The sequence below is a fragment of the Anas platyrhynchos genome, chromosome 2 (genome assembly GCF_047663525.1).
Source record: "Anas platyrhynchos isolate ZD024472 breed Pekin duck chromosome 2, IASCAAS_PekinDuck_T2T, whole genome shotgun sequence".
NCBI classification, from domain to species: Eukaryota; Metazoa; Chordata; class Aves; order Anseriformes; family Anatidae; genus Anas; species Anas platyrhynchos.
In genome coordinates, this window is record NC_092588.1 from 50,204,293 (window position 1) to 50,220,498 (window position 16,206).

The 16,206-nt window shown below is 39.5% G+C and overlaps 1 protein-coding gene across 2 annotated transcripts in view; it reads right to left on the reverse strand.

The window, feature by feature from the left end:
• Positions 1-2,377: 2,377 nt before the first annotated feature.
• The window catches only part of RAB31 (RAB31, member RAS oncogene family), a 64,416-nt gene continuing 50,587 nt past the window's right edge, over positions 2,378-16,206 (reverse strand). For both annotated transcript variants that reach the window (XM_038175592.2, XM_072034703.1), the window contains exon 7: positions 2,378-6,704. In XM_038175592.2, coding sequence (XP_038031520.1) covers positions 6,607-6,704 — 98 coding nt within the window. In that variant the 3' untranslated portion in view covers positions 2,378-6,606. The remainder of the gene's footprint in view (positions 6,705-16,206) is intronic.

Genomic DNA, 16,206 nt, shown 5'->3' on the forward strand with positions numbered 1-16,206 from the left:
CTTTATCTATTGAAAACACATGATTGCGAATCCTAAAATAATGAGCATGTCTTCATATTCCTACAAAATTCATAGCGGTGATAAGTGACAATGCAAACTAATCTGTATCAGGACACACTTGGTAGTATCAGAAGCATAAAAATACAGACATTTTGCAATGAGGACTTTTTTTGCAGAGCTTAATCCAGAGAGAAGAAACCCATCTGAAATTGATTTTTCAGACAAGCTGTATTATGCTACGTTATGCTATTACTTATTCCTTCTCGTCTTAACCTGCTAAATGTGGTCAACCATTGATTTTACAGTTTCTAGTCAGGAGTTATTTTTGAACAGTGAAAAAAAAAGCAATTATTTTATAACAAACAATGAAATTAGCACTGCTCCAGCTGCTAAATAGATCTAATCAAAAGCAGATCTTATTAACGGTCAAGAACACCATTAGACATGAATGCATCCTATTGTTGTAGCTGGGTCCTTAGGGAGTAACCTGCACCAATTAATGGAGGGGTTGGCACAAATACTTTCAGCCACTCTGTCCTCCCGTGAGTGTTTTAACGCTTTTAAGAAAATTACTCTGTAGCCCTGTGTAAAACAACATCAAGGAGGGAGAGAAAAATCTCACAGCCTCCTGTTTTCCTTTCAGGGAAAAGAGGTATTTCACAAATCTGATAGTAGCCTAAACACTTTTGCAGATTAGGTGAGGGGGTGGAAGTATGAAGTAGATACACAGACTATTTCATCAGACTTACTGTCCTCATTTCAGAAGAGTGCTCGAGAGATCACAGCAGGGTGTCCTATGATGCTCTCTGCAGAAAGACTGAAGCTGCATTAGGGGAGTTTTTGAAGCCTGTAACATCAAATACTTTTTCTTATGTACCCTGAGACACAACCTTCAGTTTTAAAAAGGAAAGCAGAGAGGGTTTATTTCCCAGCCAACTGTACAGTTCCCCCCTCATTGCAAAATAAAACTACAAACTAATCTAAAGCACTACAGGAACATGCTCCCAAGCCACGTGAAACCTCCCGCTGACAATGCAAGGACTTGTTGTCAAAGGGCACAACTCCCTACATCGGCAGGAAAAACAGCATTCACTTCTGATTTTCCAACACACTGACAGTAGTTACAAGCAGCTTACTTAGGCTTCCCTTGAATTATGTAGAGAATCCCAGCACAGCTGAGGCTGGCCGGGCCCTCTGGAGGCCCCCTGCCCCAGCCCCCTGCCCCAGCAGGGCCACCCAGAGCAGGGTGCCCAGCACCACGGCCAGGCAGCTTCTGAAGGTCTCCACGAGGAGACCCCACGGCCTCTCTGGGCAGCCTGTGCCAGTGCTCGGCCACCCGCACAGCACACAAGTGCGGCCTGGGGCTCAGAGCCTGTGCCCGCTGCCTCCTGTCCTGGCGCTGGGCACCACTGAACAGAGCAGTTCATGGTTATGTACCTGGGTTCATTTTTATTTTTGAATAGCTGGAAAGAGACATGTAATTTTTCAACGTGATTATGAATGCTTTAGCGTGGGGAACAGATCCTGCTGGGTATCTTCAAGTGGGATGTAAACTCACAGCCTACATAATCCCCTCTGAAATACTGGTTTCTCTGTGCATAGATAAATGGTGGCTTTAGTCACCTGTTACTTCTTAGTCACCATGGTCTTGTAAGTCAAGATATCGATTAAGATTTCTTACTGTGCTTCTCGTTTATTGGTGTGCATTGAATTTATCATGGTAGTTAGAAAAGCTTTACTCCAAAATCCTATTTTCCCTTAAAAAATAAGACCTTTATTCATGGTCCTCATCATTGTGGTAGTAACCTTAAATCTCTGAATCAGACAGTGCAACAAATTCAGGTGAGTTTAAAGGCCTCTTGAAACAGTAGCACTAAGAAGTATGAAATACTGCGTACTTCTTAAGGGAATGTTAATTCCTAAAGACACGCTCAAGGGCATCAATAAAAAGTAAAAGAAATGTTCCACCAAAAATAAAACGTACAAAAGAGTTATGTGTCATATGAGCCATACTAGTCACCTTTACTATTCCAAGTGAGTGGTAACCACAAGCCCACTTTTTCCTGATAGCCACTCGTCTAAATTTCCACGCTGGTACTGGCCACTCGGGTACCTCTCTTCTAAGGGGTAAGTCAAACAACTTTTGGCAAAGGAATCTTCAGGTGCTCTTTTCCTGTTTTTTGAAAGCCTGGCTGAGCTCCAGGATCCTCCCAGAATGCGTTCAGCTTCTGCTAGAAGGCCAGTCCACTCACACACAGTTTCAAGCAGCATTTTAAATACCCATTAAACAATCTGCAGATAGCCCTTTTTCAAGAGAAAATGATGTGAAAAGCAGGACATACTTTGTTCTGCTTTATTGAAACCAGACATCCCCAAATCAAAGGTATTTAAAACATTTATTAGCATTAATCACTGTAGGTTAAATAAAACACAAAAACTACGTTTTAGGGCAAAAATATTATTAGGTATGATACAATTAATATGTAAAACAGAAATTAAAGTATTAACAGATTGCAGCATCCTATACATGAAGCGAGTGGGTCCAGCCCAATCAAAGCCCTTATATAAACAAAACAGAGAAAAAGTACTTAGCAAGTGATTTTAAACTGACAATTTATCACTGACTGTGGTTTAAATAATTAAGGGTAGGATACTAAAATACATCATCACTGTACTGAAAAGGTCTGATTATAGTCAGGGTGCTCTCATTATATCTAGTCATGCTTATCATCGCATGCCATGAAGGATTAGTGAGAAGACAAGGGATGATAGATAACTTTTCTAGTTGTTAACATATACCCATGTTATATTGTAACACTTCAGATAGACCTGCTGTATCCGGTACAAAAATAATTGGACGTTTTTATTTTCGTCTTTTTTTTTCCTTTTTTTTTTTTTTTAGTGCAACTTCAATACTTCTGAGTCCCAATTCTTGGATAATAATGGTGTTTTGTAGATTTCTCAGTCTGCAAGACCAACTTTTTCTATAATATGCCATTTTCATGCATAAGAATGGCAAGTCAACAATTGTACCTATGTGTATCTCCATCTTCTTGCTAACCTTCAGCCTGCAGCTTTTAGTTCCTAAAGATGAAATGATCATTAAAAAAAAATGTACTTACAGAATACAATGTGCAGTATATGAGAACCAGACATAGTGAAAACACTACATGTCAGTATAGCAATATAAAACTGTACTTATATACACACAGATATGCAAAGCATATATGAAAACTAGTTCCTTTTCTTTTTTCTTTTTTTTTTTTAAACTTGTTCATGACTAGCTGGAAAAGCAAGTCACCCACAACTGGACGGTCACAGCCTTGAATCATGGTGCAAACAGACTCCACCAAGCATACTTGGCACTGCAGCTCATGTTTCAGTCCTGCTGACAGCTCTCCTGGGGAAACCAATCTTCAACAAGTCCAGCACCAGCTGGCCAGTGAAGAACTGCAGCACTATTATTATTATTGCTATTATTATTATTATTATTATTATTATTAGAGCAGGTCAGCTACAGATTTAAGTGTTCCTATACAGTAATTTAGCCTTCAACCAGCCATTAACTACTAAGGAATTACGGTTGCTGCTGAAACTTCTGACTCAGAGCTTTTTTTGTATGTCATTTTTCTGGCTGCTTAAGAATGGTGGTGGTACTTTCTGAACAAAGAAGGCAACAGAAGAAAGCAGAAATCATGAATTTTACATTTGAAAATCACGATTTTTGAAACCAACCATTCCCCCGTTTGAAGAGGCAGGTTAAAGCTGCATTTCAGCTTTGACAAACAGCAGATAGACAACATCATCGTTGAATGCTGGCCCTGTCTTCAAAGAATATGCAAGAAACTATACAATACAGTTGCTTTATATTTTCACCTGTGACTTCAGAGCTGTCCACTGAAGCCTACCGTAGCCCAAATTTCAAGAACTTATTTGATCAAAATCCTTATTCATTTAAGATTTCCTTGACTAAAAGCAGAATAAAGTAATTTAGATTTGGCCCACCAAATGCAAAAATACCTTTGAGCCTACTTCGCTAGCATTTGAATATTAAAATCTGCCAGAGATCCATTGTAACAATTTCCAGCTCTACACTATTTAAAGATGTAACTCGCAAACCTGCAGTGATTCACAAACAGCTCAATGGCAGCTGTGAGAGCTGCTTGTTCACAACACTGTCTATTCCACACAGACCAACATTAATTGCCAGTTCCAGCAGAAATTCAGACTACACCAGGTACTTACAGAGTTGTCTTACAAAGTTTTCAGACATCTCAAGTGGGGTTTAATGCATTCTGAGATGTCACATTACAAAAAGGAAGATGCCAGACAGATTTATGAGAAGTTAACAAGTCGGTTATGCGTAACTACTATACATTGAACTAAAATTCCTAACTTCTTCTAAAACGTGGGCTAAATCTTATCATGTTTTCTTGGTAATGGGTCTAGCCTTTGACTGGGTTTTACTTGAGAATCACCAGATCTCTTGCAGTGTGAGGTCACAGATCCCATCGACTACCTGAATCTGTGTTGTTGATCAGTTTGATATTTCTTTAGCACTGCAGGCCTGGTTAACCACCCCTGCTTTCCCGTAGCTGTGTGGGCTTCCTCAACAGCTCAGGGAAAGAGCCAAGCACCCTGTGCAGACGTGCTTATACTGGGATGGGATAGGAGGATCCCTAAAGGAGCCTGTCTCCCTCCCCATATCCTCATTGAATTTCCATGTGAATGACGCTGGATTATCTGTAAAATACTTGGTGCAACTAAGCAGTGGCACAGGTCTTATATCAACACAGGTGACATAACAAAGTTTATCCTAAATATCCTTTCTCTTGGTAGCTCTTGTGTCTACGTGCATTATCCAAGGACAAATTTTCAAGTACAAAGTTCTTTCAAAGGAATCCAAAATACCTGAAACATGGAGCATAGGTGAAAAAAACAATGCAGTTTAGATTCTTCGATAAGAGCAGGTGGGGAACAGCCCACCTGATGTTAACTATTTCAGCCCTCTGAAGAGAAGGAAATAATCCTGTTCAGTATACCCAGCGCTGGTTCAAGTGCTAACACTTACTGCTACTTATCAAAGCAATCTCACAACCTAGCAATAAAGTCTGTTTTTATGCATAAACACAGAAGCCCAGCTCTAGCCTGTCTGTTTATGATTTATAGCAGGAAGTTATTTTTCTCTTTTGATTACTTTTCATAAGGCCCCCAACAACGTACGCTGAGGTTAACTTTCCTAGTAAGAGAACAAATGAATGCTGAGAAATGCGACTGGGACTCTGCTTTTGAAGCCTGTTTTCCTTACCCTAGTTCAGATTTCAATTTGAATTGATGAAGAAGAGAGAGCCATAATTTATCATCTCAATCACACACATTCATAAAAGATGAAAGTGGAGAGCACATACAGTTTTACAATATTCCCAGTACATAGCCATCTACTGGATTTATTTTTCCACACTGTATTTTTTCAAGTGCATTAAGCTTCAAAGGTATCAAGCAATGGGTCTTCCAAACTGCATCCCCGTGTTGGTGAAGAGACTATTCCACAAATGAACAAAATTGCATTTGTAAGGCAACATTCTACTTTGTTTTATTAGATTTCAGCCTTTAAGCCCAAATTATATGGTGCTTTCTTAAACCATTTTTCTACAGAACTGCCATTCTTCAAACAGCCTCAGTGAGGCTTCTTGGGGTGCTGAGGTGAGACAACGAAGGAGTCCTCCCAACTCACTCGGGCAGCACGGTGCTCTTTTAGAAATAAAGAAGTGGAATCTTTTAGCAGAGACAACTTCAGTCTGGGACACAGAATTGGAGGAAACATGGTAAGTAACAGAGGTTAAACCGGCATTTGTGTTCTCTACAATTGCAGTGATTAATAAAGCCTGTGCCCTGGAGAAGAAATCATTTCAGGCAAAGCGTAGTGGCTGCAAGTTCCATTCTTTCTGGAGCAGTGAGAACTGCATGGGGTCCAGCAGTCTCCTTCATGATGATTCCTTCTTTCACATACACAGCAACCTCATGACACAGATTTTGACTTGTAGCCTGTAAAAATTGCACTCACTCATCCTTTGTATCCATTTTTCTAATTAGCAAATTCAGTCCAGTTCTTGCTGGCATTTACCAAATGCAGAAGTTGAAGCTACAGATTTAGAAAAATATGGAAGCAGAGTCCAGCTAGCAAGATGGCAGAGAAACTGTAAGCCAAAACTCAGGTTTTATGTGTTTTTGCACCCTATTTTTACACAGAAAGCTCTAAAGACATGCCAAGTTCACTTTGCAATGTAAGAAGAGAAGTTTTTGTAGCAAATCTACAATTTAAAATATAAAAGGTTCTTTTTATTAAAAAAAAAAAAAGTCAGTGGCTTAAACAGAGAATCAGAATTCTTAAGACGTTGTAATTTTGAGAGGATTTTCCAAGTAAGTTTTGCAAAATCACTTTGAAGTAAAGCTTTCCACTTCTGGTCCTTGCATTATTACTCACGGGAAGTATTGAAATTACTGCTTTCAAGATAAGGAGCCACATCACCGAGATCATGAAGTCCTTTCTCAGTGAAAAAGCAAACGGTGTTGTTTTTCAAGTAAATCTCAGAAGATCAAGTTGGGTCAGCAGCACCGCCTACCCGTCTGTGAAGTCTGCTTTCCAAGTTTGATTGCTCCATTGTTACCATTTTCATGAGGATCTAAGGGTGGAATTTGCCGACCTGAAATACATGAGGAGACACAGCGAATTCAATTTTCCCAATGTACTAACAACGCATGCAGATAATTGGATGATTTAGCTTCCATAAGAATTACATCTGTAAAGTTTCACCAGAAAAGAACCATCTTCTTTGTACCTTGAATCTTTTCCCCTTGCATTTGCTTATGAAAGGAGGAGGTTTTAACATTTTAAAAAGACATATGAAATACGGCTATCAAAGAAAGCCCTAAGTACACTGAAATTGTTACACATGGATTTCAGAAAGTTACTTAGAAATTCACAACTAAGATGCAGAAAATTCTTGGCTTTCTCCTAATTCCACTTAAACATGAATGGTTCTAGTTTAACAAGATCTTGACACTCCTAAATCTGCATGTCATTTAGTCCTTGTACACTAGAGCTTTACAAAGTACTGTAATTAAACACATACTGCCTATACTTGGAAAAGAAAAACAAATCTGTTCTTATTGAATCCCTCTGTCCTTCAAGGGGTACCTATGTCTCCAGGGATGACAGCTTTTATTAATTAACAACACCCATCCCCAGCTCTCCTGATTTCTTAATAATCTTAAGGGGTGATTATTTTAAGCATCTGCAAGAAGTTCAGCCATCACAGAAGATGTAGACATCTCCCCCAGGACATAAAGCACTGATCCACGTCTCTACCCTGTGTCTCGTTAGTACTGCTGCATCTTTGGTCTAACTGGCTTACCTACTCATGGACAACATACCATAATATGCTCAATTATCAGAATTGTAAGAGGAAAAACAAGATCTTCCCAAGTCCAACCCTGGTCTCTGTCTTTGGTCAGGCCTGGCTTTTCCATTACACCTACTGTGTCATCTCTCTTTCAGTATCTCAGAGGTTACAGTCACGATAACTTACTTTCTCATTACCTTGTGGATTTGCTGGAAATTTTTTTTCTGAAGCTGAATCTAGATTCTGTGAATTACTCCTGTTTTTACTCTTACCTATGTTAAATAACAAGAGTCAAAATATTTAATTGTTGTTATATGACACTTTGAGAACATAAAGGCTCAGTGAACAGCTGATCATAATTCAGGTGGGTCTTAAGAGTTCAGATTTCCCCATCCTCTGCTGTATTTATTCACAGCTCTCTCTTTCCAAATATTCCATGAATTATTTATATACGTTGAAGCCTGAGTCCTGCAAATTACCTGAGGGTGGTGGCAATGAATTAAAACCGTTCAGGTAAAATCCAATCTCAATGAAATCAAACAGCAATATTGCATTGGTCAAACTTGTCCCTAAATTACCTTTGGTCAAATCCATCAAAATTTCATCTATCTTGTTCAATCATTTCTGAACAGGAGTATTGTACAGCAAAAGTGAGACTTTTGGAGCAGACAATCTTATGTATTTCTACAACTGAATGAGAGGACAAAAACCCGGCATATTACTAAGGTAAAAATACTGTATCTGGTCCAACATAGTAGGAAACAAGTATCTTGAGGGCTTAAGCACGTATAAGCACTGTCATTACAGCTCTGCACTCTACTTTAGGTTAGTAAAATATCAGCTTTACACCCTGCATACAAGCAAGAAATCTAGCCATAATCTAAGTGCCCTTTGGAGGTAAAATAAAAAGCAGAATAGGTGGTCAGGGATGTTAGGATGTCATCAGTTCTATCAGCTTTGTTTGGGGACTGTCTCCACTAATTCGTAAAAGCTTTAGAAATTATGAAGAACATATTATCTGTAAGAGGCTTTCCAAGAAGATAATGTTGTCATTTTAGAGACATACCTACCATTTCCAGGTAAAGTAAAAACCTGACCATTTGTCCCACAGCACAATGTAGCTAAAAACAGTTGGAATATATGGACATGGTTTCCATAAGATACCATTAAGCAAACAAGCCCTAAACACTTGTTTCTTCTAACAGTAGTTGGGAAGAGGAGAGCTCTTACAGGCAAACTAGCTTAGCTTTTGTTTTAGAAGTCCAGATTAAACACTTATTATCTCTGTTTCTCATTCAGTATTTCATAGTTCTTATAAGTTTCAAATCTTTTCTGTAGCACTTTGATGGTATGCAAACAAGCAGGCAAGCTTATCTTTGGAGCAAAAACATTGTAAGCTTCAAGGTCGGCAAACACTTTGGCCAGTTCAGGGCAGGACACCATACACGTAGTTAAGAATCACCTTGGTTTGTTTCATTTCTCATAATGATTTTTTTTTAAAAAGTAGATAAGAGATACCAAGCGTAAAGAGAAAAATCTCTAGGCATAATATTTGCTGATTAATTATTCTGGGCTTTGATCTTAAGTACTGTTTGTCATTAACCACTCATGTTTTCTGTTGTTTCGATATCCCCCCTTGAATTCAATGCAAGGAAATAAAGTTTTAAACAGCTTAAAAGTTTACAAGTTTGAGTTTTTTTGGTTGGTTGGTTGGTTGGTTGTTTTTTTGTAGGTGAGTTTGCTCTCACTCATTATTTCTCCTATTACAACATTTGTTAAGCCACTGAGTTAAATCATTTTAATTTTAGTAACCAGACTTATCCCTGCTCAAGGAACTTTTACCATCTGATGAGGAGCTGACAGGAGTAACTCTGCTGGAGCATGAAGCTCAGTCTAATAACTAACTGGGAACCGGCTCCACAGCAAACGATATGGTGATTCTTCACTAAGGGTCGTGGGAAATGGTATTAATTTTAGAAAGCATGCTTTCATTACAGAGCAATGGATCTAGGTAATAGGAAAATAACCAGCCAGAAAGCTGTGTGGCTGATAGTCTCCCCCTGGGCCTCCTTAACAGCCCGTCTCACAACCACACTGTAACAGGGAAAGGTTTATGTTGCAAAAGAACATGAAGGATTAGCAGAGAAACGCCGAGCCTTCATCTGCATTTGGTGCTTCTGAAACAGCTCAACTGCTATTGCTACCTAAAAGGATCATCGTCATCTCATGTTGTAACTCAGCTATTGATAAACATAGCGCTAATATTGCTGACACCAACACAGTCCAGCTGGCCCTGAGTCAGAATCAAGAGAGGTTATAAACTGAATTAATTTTTTTTTAAAGTATATACTAATTTAAAAGTATTTTTCACTGGCATACATAACTTCTGTTCCAGAGAAAAATAATAATAAAAAAAAGATGCTCATCTACCTTTTATAACCTACAGCACTGCTAACGTATGCTATTTTCTTCATGCAGTAGACATCAGATAGGAGCAGTAGTGCCCCAACATTTGGCCCAACAATTCTCTGCTCAAGAAATAAGTAGATTAAGACAGTTCCTCCTCAGATCAAATATTGCTCTGTTAAGACTGAGTTAGCTCAAAAGTTCTGTGGGATATGGAACTCTTCTGTTGCTTAACTGAACAAACTAGACCATAAATCAAATACCTTTTCCACATTTTACAGAGCAGGACACAGCCAGCCAGCTTACCATTTGACAAAAGAATACCAAGCACATGCTTTAGGATCCCAGATGAAATAGGTGATTAGAGAAAAATAGATGTGCATACATTTATCTAAGAACTGGTAAAAGGGGGAACTTCAAGATTCATTATTAAATAATTCTGCTAGAGGCAATATAAAGCTCCATATGGTTCCCATCACTGACACTTACATGGAGTCAAGTCTATTGACTGTGATTTAAATTAGATTTTGCACCTGCATTAATTATGTAATTACATATTTTGATTTAATTTTGCTAATGTTTAGGGCATGTTTCATAGATTATTTCATGCAATGAAATTGTTGGCAAACATTCACCTCTATGCAGAGGCCTTGGGGTCCTCCATGATCTCATTCCAATAAGCACATAATCATGTATAAAATAATAATCATCACAACAGACTGCTCAAGGTAGGATTACAGAAATATCAAGGTTCTGAAGTGAACTTCCCAGGTTAACAGGTGGGAAGCACTAAATCAGCTGTATCTCCCCCTTTCTGGCATGTCTGAGTTGGGCTGAGGCAGTCCAGAATGAAGGTCAGGGTCTTCTCCAATGCCTGGCTGAGTTCCAACTCCTGCTTTTGAATCTGAGATTTGTAATGCAAAGAGATTAATTGGCACTCTGGGAATTGTGGTTCTGAGGGTGCCAGAGGCAAAGGAAGGGAGGGAGGGACAAGAGGTAAACAAAATAAGAGGGAAGAAAAAAGAAAACTGGAGCAGGAAGCAAGAGAGGCAAAAGGGACTTGGTGACAGCTCTGCAAGAAGATCTTGAAGAAAGGCAGACGGGGATTGCTCTGCTGCAGCTGGAAGCATGACGCATCATCGCAGTAATAAAATCTGCTCTCTTTGTTCCTTTTTGAATGTGATGCTCCAGTTGTAAGCGCTGAACAGATAGTCAATTAGTGTGTGTAGGAGAAAGGAAAATGGATGTGACGTGACCAACCTTAGCTGCCACATCCAAGTGATGAAATTCAAGCCCAAAAGAAGCCCCGTCCTGTTACCTAACAGAACTGCAATTCTGCTAAGGGTAAGAGGCAATGCATTGTGGTGCTGCACTGTGGCGTTGTGCACTTCCCCTACCTTTTCTCTTTCTGAAAATGGTGTACAACATTTGGGGGGTGGAGGCTGGAGAAAGGGGAGATTTCTGTTAGGGTAGGACGTGAAATCCATCTCACTTGGCTCCAGAGCAGCAGCCTAATGGCTGCCTCAGCTTTCTGACAACGTGCTTACTGCGGCTCACCTGAGAAAAGCTGGGCTGCCCAAAGTACAATAGTTAGACAGTGGCCAGAAACTCCTCCTAAAACTGCTAGCTGTATCAGAGCAAGGTGAACCCCTGCAAAGTACAGCTTTCTGTAAACCGTATTAGCAAAGCCAGCCAGCCATGAATGCAGGGCAGAATGCAGCAGGCACATCTTACCCAACAGTTTTGGCATTTGCATATGTGACCCTTTGCGCATTTGTAGGACTTATGGCAGTCACACCTCTTATCTCCCCAAATCCCTTCATCCTTTGAAACCAGTTTCACTGGTATGTTAGAATTTCCCCGTGTCTCTGATGTGGGTTATAAAGTTTGGCCCAGTAGTCAGTCTCTATTTTCCTGTTCTCACCCATACTGCAGTGAAGCAGAATTTTCCCAATTTATGGAGCTGACAGCTGTTTACTTCACGCAGTAAATTTTCATGCAAGGTAGCACACATTTACAATAAAGGACATTGCATAAGTAAACATTGTTAGGTTGCAATTATTTTAATACTTCTAATAGCATATCTAATAGCATCTCCAAGATTGTTTTTTTTTTTTTTCCAAGCAAAAGGATAAAATTGTGACATTCAAGTTCTTGCAAGGGGATGTGACAATACTGCTCATGTAATCAAGATCACCAGAAAAAAAAAAAAAAGACAAATCTTATATACATCAAAGTAAATAACAGAAAGCCTTTAATTAATAAAAAAAGAAAGACTTTAATTAATAAGAGCTCCAATCTTGAGTTGAGGTCGTGCTGTAATTAATTTGGGTCTGTTTCAGTTTACTGACTTGGTTATGTTGAAAAGCTCCCCTATGGTTGGAGAGAATTCCATGACCTTACAAGTTTAAGACTAGTCCAAAGGCCAGTAAATTTTGCCTCACTAATCAAAATTTTGAAAACAAGAGGAGAAATAATCCTATAACACAGGGACCATAAACTGTAAAGAATATAATCTCAAATCTTCTTCCATCTTTTACAGTATTGTGAATGCCCCCCACAAAAATTCATTTATGAGCTTGGGCTATAGCAAATCACATGCCAAAAGTGGCATGAATTTCACTGTAGCATAAAAGTACTTGATTTGCTTAAAATGTCTTTCACAGACCTCTCCACAGTAGTTCACACATCTCTGCCTATCAAAAGATACCACAATGAAAACCACACAAAGCTCTGCAGTTGCCCACCTACAACTCTGTTCATGTAAGTAAGGCCATTTTATACATTCCTCTGCAGTCTGTCAAGTATATGAGTGGTTAAACTATAAACTCTAGAGGGTCTTTTTTGTTGTTGTTGTTGTTTTTTAATCTCCCAGTATTTCTAGGAAACAAGTATTTGGGTTACATTAAATATTCAATATATGAGCTGCTGGCAAGGCATCAGAAAATCAATAGCTTCATATGTGTATAACTGAGCATTTACCACATGAAAGGTTGTATCCAGAGACAGAAACTCTCTGCTCTAATTAGCAAGTCTACTCTAGGAAGAACTTTCTTCTATGGATTGTTTAACATAAGCCTGTCTCATGCTCTTAGTACCACCATCAGTAAGACTGGAGTGTGATAACAGCTCTTCACAAGCCTTCTGCAGTGAAACCCCGATAATCCTATTCCTCATTTCACAGAGGATGCTGAAATGCTCCAACCTTGGTTCCTTTGGTAGCACACCAGCCCCTGTATTTGCCAGACTTGAAGAAATAATGCACACCCAGAGTTTATTTGTCGCTTAAGCACATGGCTATTTCCTATTTCATTTGGCTAGGTATTCTTCAGCAGCTTACTTGTCCCACTGCCTGTTTACCTTTGGACCTGTGGAGGCGGAGGGCTGTTAACCTGGGAGGTACATCTCAGCTGGCATTTGCAGGGGTGGCTTTTATGTAATCTTCTCTTTCGTATCTGGGGCACCTCCATGCTCAGATAACAGGCAGTATACACACACACACACTGAAGAGAAACAGCTGGGTGTGTACTAGATTTGAATAATGTAACGAAGGCTTGTTTTACTTGTTAAATGAGCGGGTGTTTGAAAATTACAAGGGTGTGATTGCTTGGGAAAGCTTGTTTAGTCATTTAAAACCTGATGGGTAAGCTGCCTTCACAGGCACAATCAGCGGTCAGTGTACTGCAGTGTACCCATAAACAAGAAAGGACATACAGACGTGGTGTGACCCAACACACATCCACAACTTTTACCACTATTTTTAAATACATTCCTGGCATTTTTGCCGTTGCTGAAGTCTATACAAGTGGCGAGTTCCCAGCATCTCCTAGGGCTGTGATTCTTCTAAGGCTGGGAATCAAAACTTAATTAGCAATCACTTGCATAGACGCTTATCTTTTAAACAAAACAAGAAACCCTAACAAACATAAACAACACAACCACTGGAACACATGAAATAAATATATTATATATAATCGTAATATATAATCTTATATATATATAAAAATCTGAAACCCTTTTGATGCCAAAAACCTTTCAAGAAAGTCATCTGGAAAAATTTAATCCAAGCAGGGAATATATGACTGTACTAATGACATTCTTTTCTTGTTTACAGAGAAATAAGCAGCCACGTGATGTTTCACAATCACAGCAAGCCTTCAGTCAGGCGCTGCTAAATGTAATCAGGCTAAGTTGACTGGCTTGCCATCTGAAATCAGAGAGGTACAAGAGACAGCCAGGAGCTGCATTTGATTACGCAGCTCGGTGAAAACTCTCCAGCACAGAGGACACCCGACTTTGCTGACTCTTTTGCTAAATCTGCATCCCCAACTTTATTAGCCTAAAAGTATACTGCCTGCAGAGTCCCTGTCCCACCAGAGTTGCCCCACTGTCAAAAATCAAAAGTTTTTGCAGATTCTAGTCTTTCACACCTTGTACTTTCATGTGAAGAATTAAGGATAACATACTTGTTTTGAGGCTCTGCAACTAAGACATACCTCAAAGCAGTCAAATACTCAAATCCTGAGACTTATCAGAAAAAAAAACTTTTAAAAACAATGCAATATAATAACTTTATGGAGGTTACAGACAGATGACTCCATTTATAATTTTGTCAAGATTTATCTGGTTGTTAGCAAAACAATCCAGTTTCCCTTTTATTTTCCACTTTCTCTTTATCATTACATGGAGTAATTTTTTCCCATTATACTACTTCACTCCATTCACAGTGTTTCCCCTGCAAAAGAGACAGCTGTTATCCACTTTAGAAAGCTGAAATGGTTATGCTCAAACATCCTTGGAAATATAATATGTAAGCCAGCAGAAGGTAACTTTTCAGATAAATTAAAATGTAGTCTACCCTTTCTGTTTGCTGCATCTATTTTGGGAAGGCTTTTAATGGAGAAATTATCCACACATGTTGGAATCTCCTCTTCAATGCAGACTGCAAAGCAGACAATACATTAAGGTAGTATACCTACAAGAGCCATTCTACACAGTAGTATTGCCTCTGCTATGGGACTGGGGAGCTGCGCCATGCCCTTCTACAGAAGCACAGTGAGAAGGGCACAATCTCTCAGGCAGCATGAAAGCAAACCCAAAGCAGCAGCAAGACTTGCAGGACACCACATGAATGAAACTGTCAACAGGGTTGGAGCCCCACAGAGGGGCTTCATACGCAGAAAAGGCAGAAATGTTGCCATGCAACTTGGTCCAAAGACAGGCTATTTTTGAAGTTGCAGCCTGCTCACTGGAGCCCTAACTACAAAGCCTGAAGTGGTGTAACACATCAGAAAGATATCCCTTTACTCTGTCATAATCATACTAATTCATTTATCCTGCTAGCTAAGCATTTTTCACTTGGTTTTCACTGTATTTCTGTGAACACATACGACCAAATCTCTCCTTTCTCTCCTCTGAGTACTTGATAAAGTCACGAGTACATCCACTGAGACCTAATATTTCTATATATAGAAATAATTGCCTGTGGTATTAAGTGCACTTGCCTGCTTATCTAGTTCATACGAAATTCAATTTAGCTGATTTTCCTCATCTAATATACCCATTATTAGGGGCAGTTCATGCTGCCAGCTGCAGCGCTGCCTATCAAAAATGGAAACTAATTATCTAATTACGTGGCAAGGATGAGTTCCTCCGCTAGAACATTCACAACCATCAGAGACAGGCAAGGAATAAACTATCACAAGGAAGAACCGGTTCCTCCAGACAGCCATGTTACACATTCGCCCTTTTTCAAAGGACGTAACAGAAAGGTAGACGTATTCTAGGAAAATCAGTTCTCATTGACAATTTCGAATACAACCCATGCAAGCCCAGCAATACTTGAACAGGCAAAACGTAATAGATAATACCAGCTGATTTATGAATACATGAAGGGAAATAAAATAAAGACCTTAGAGAAACAAAGGCGAGGTTGAGCTGGACTCCTATTGACTAGTCTCCTAGGCCTCTGTACCCCCAAAAACAGGATTCATGGAGAGGAGGAACCACTAGTGATGAAAGAGGATCAAGTCATGGAGCTTTTAAGAACTCTCAACCCCTACAGGCCTGAGGGTGCACAGGGAAAGAGACCCAATGTCACTGCAAAGCTGATCTTTATGATCTCTATCATATCTGAAAGGTTTGAGACATTGAGGGAGGTCCCCTATGACTGAAGAAAGGCAAATGTTACATCTCTCTTCCAAAAGGGCAAGAATAATAAGCCTGGGGTCTACAGGCTGGTCAGACTCGCTCTGCTTCCTGGAAAAACATGGAACAAATCCTCTTAGAAGCTGCTTCCGAGCACATGAAGGTAAAGGACATGAACATAAACATGAACAGGACCACTCAGCATGGACTTAACAAGGGTAAACCATACCTGACAAGCCTTATTGCCCTA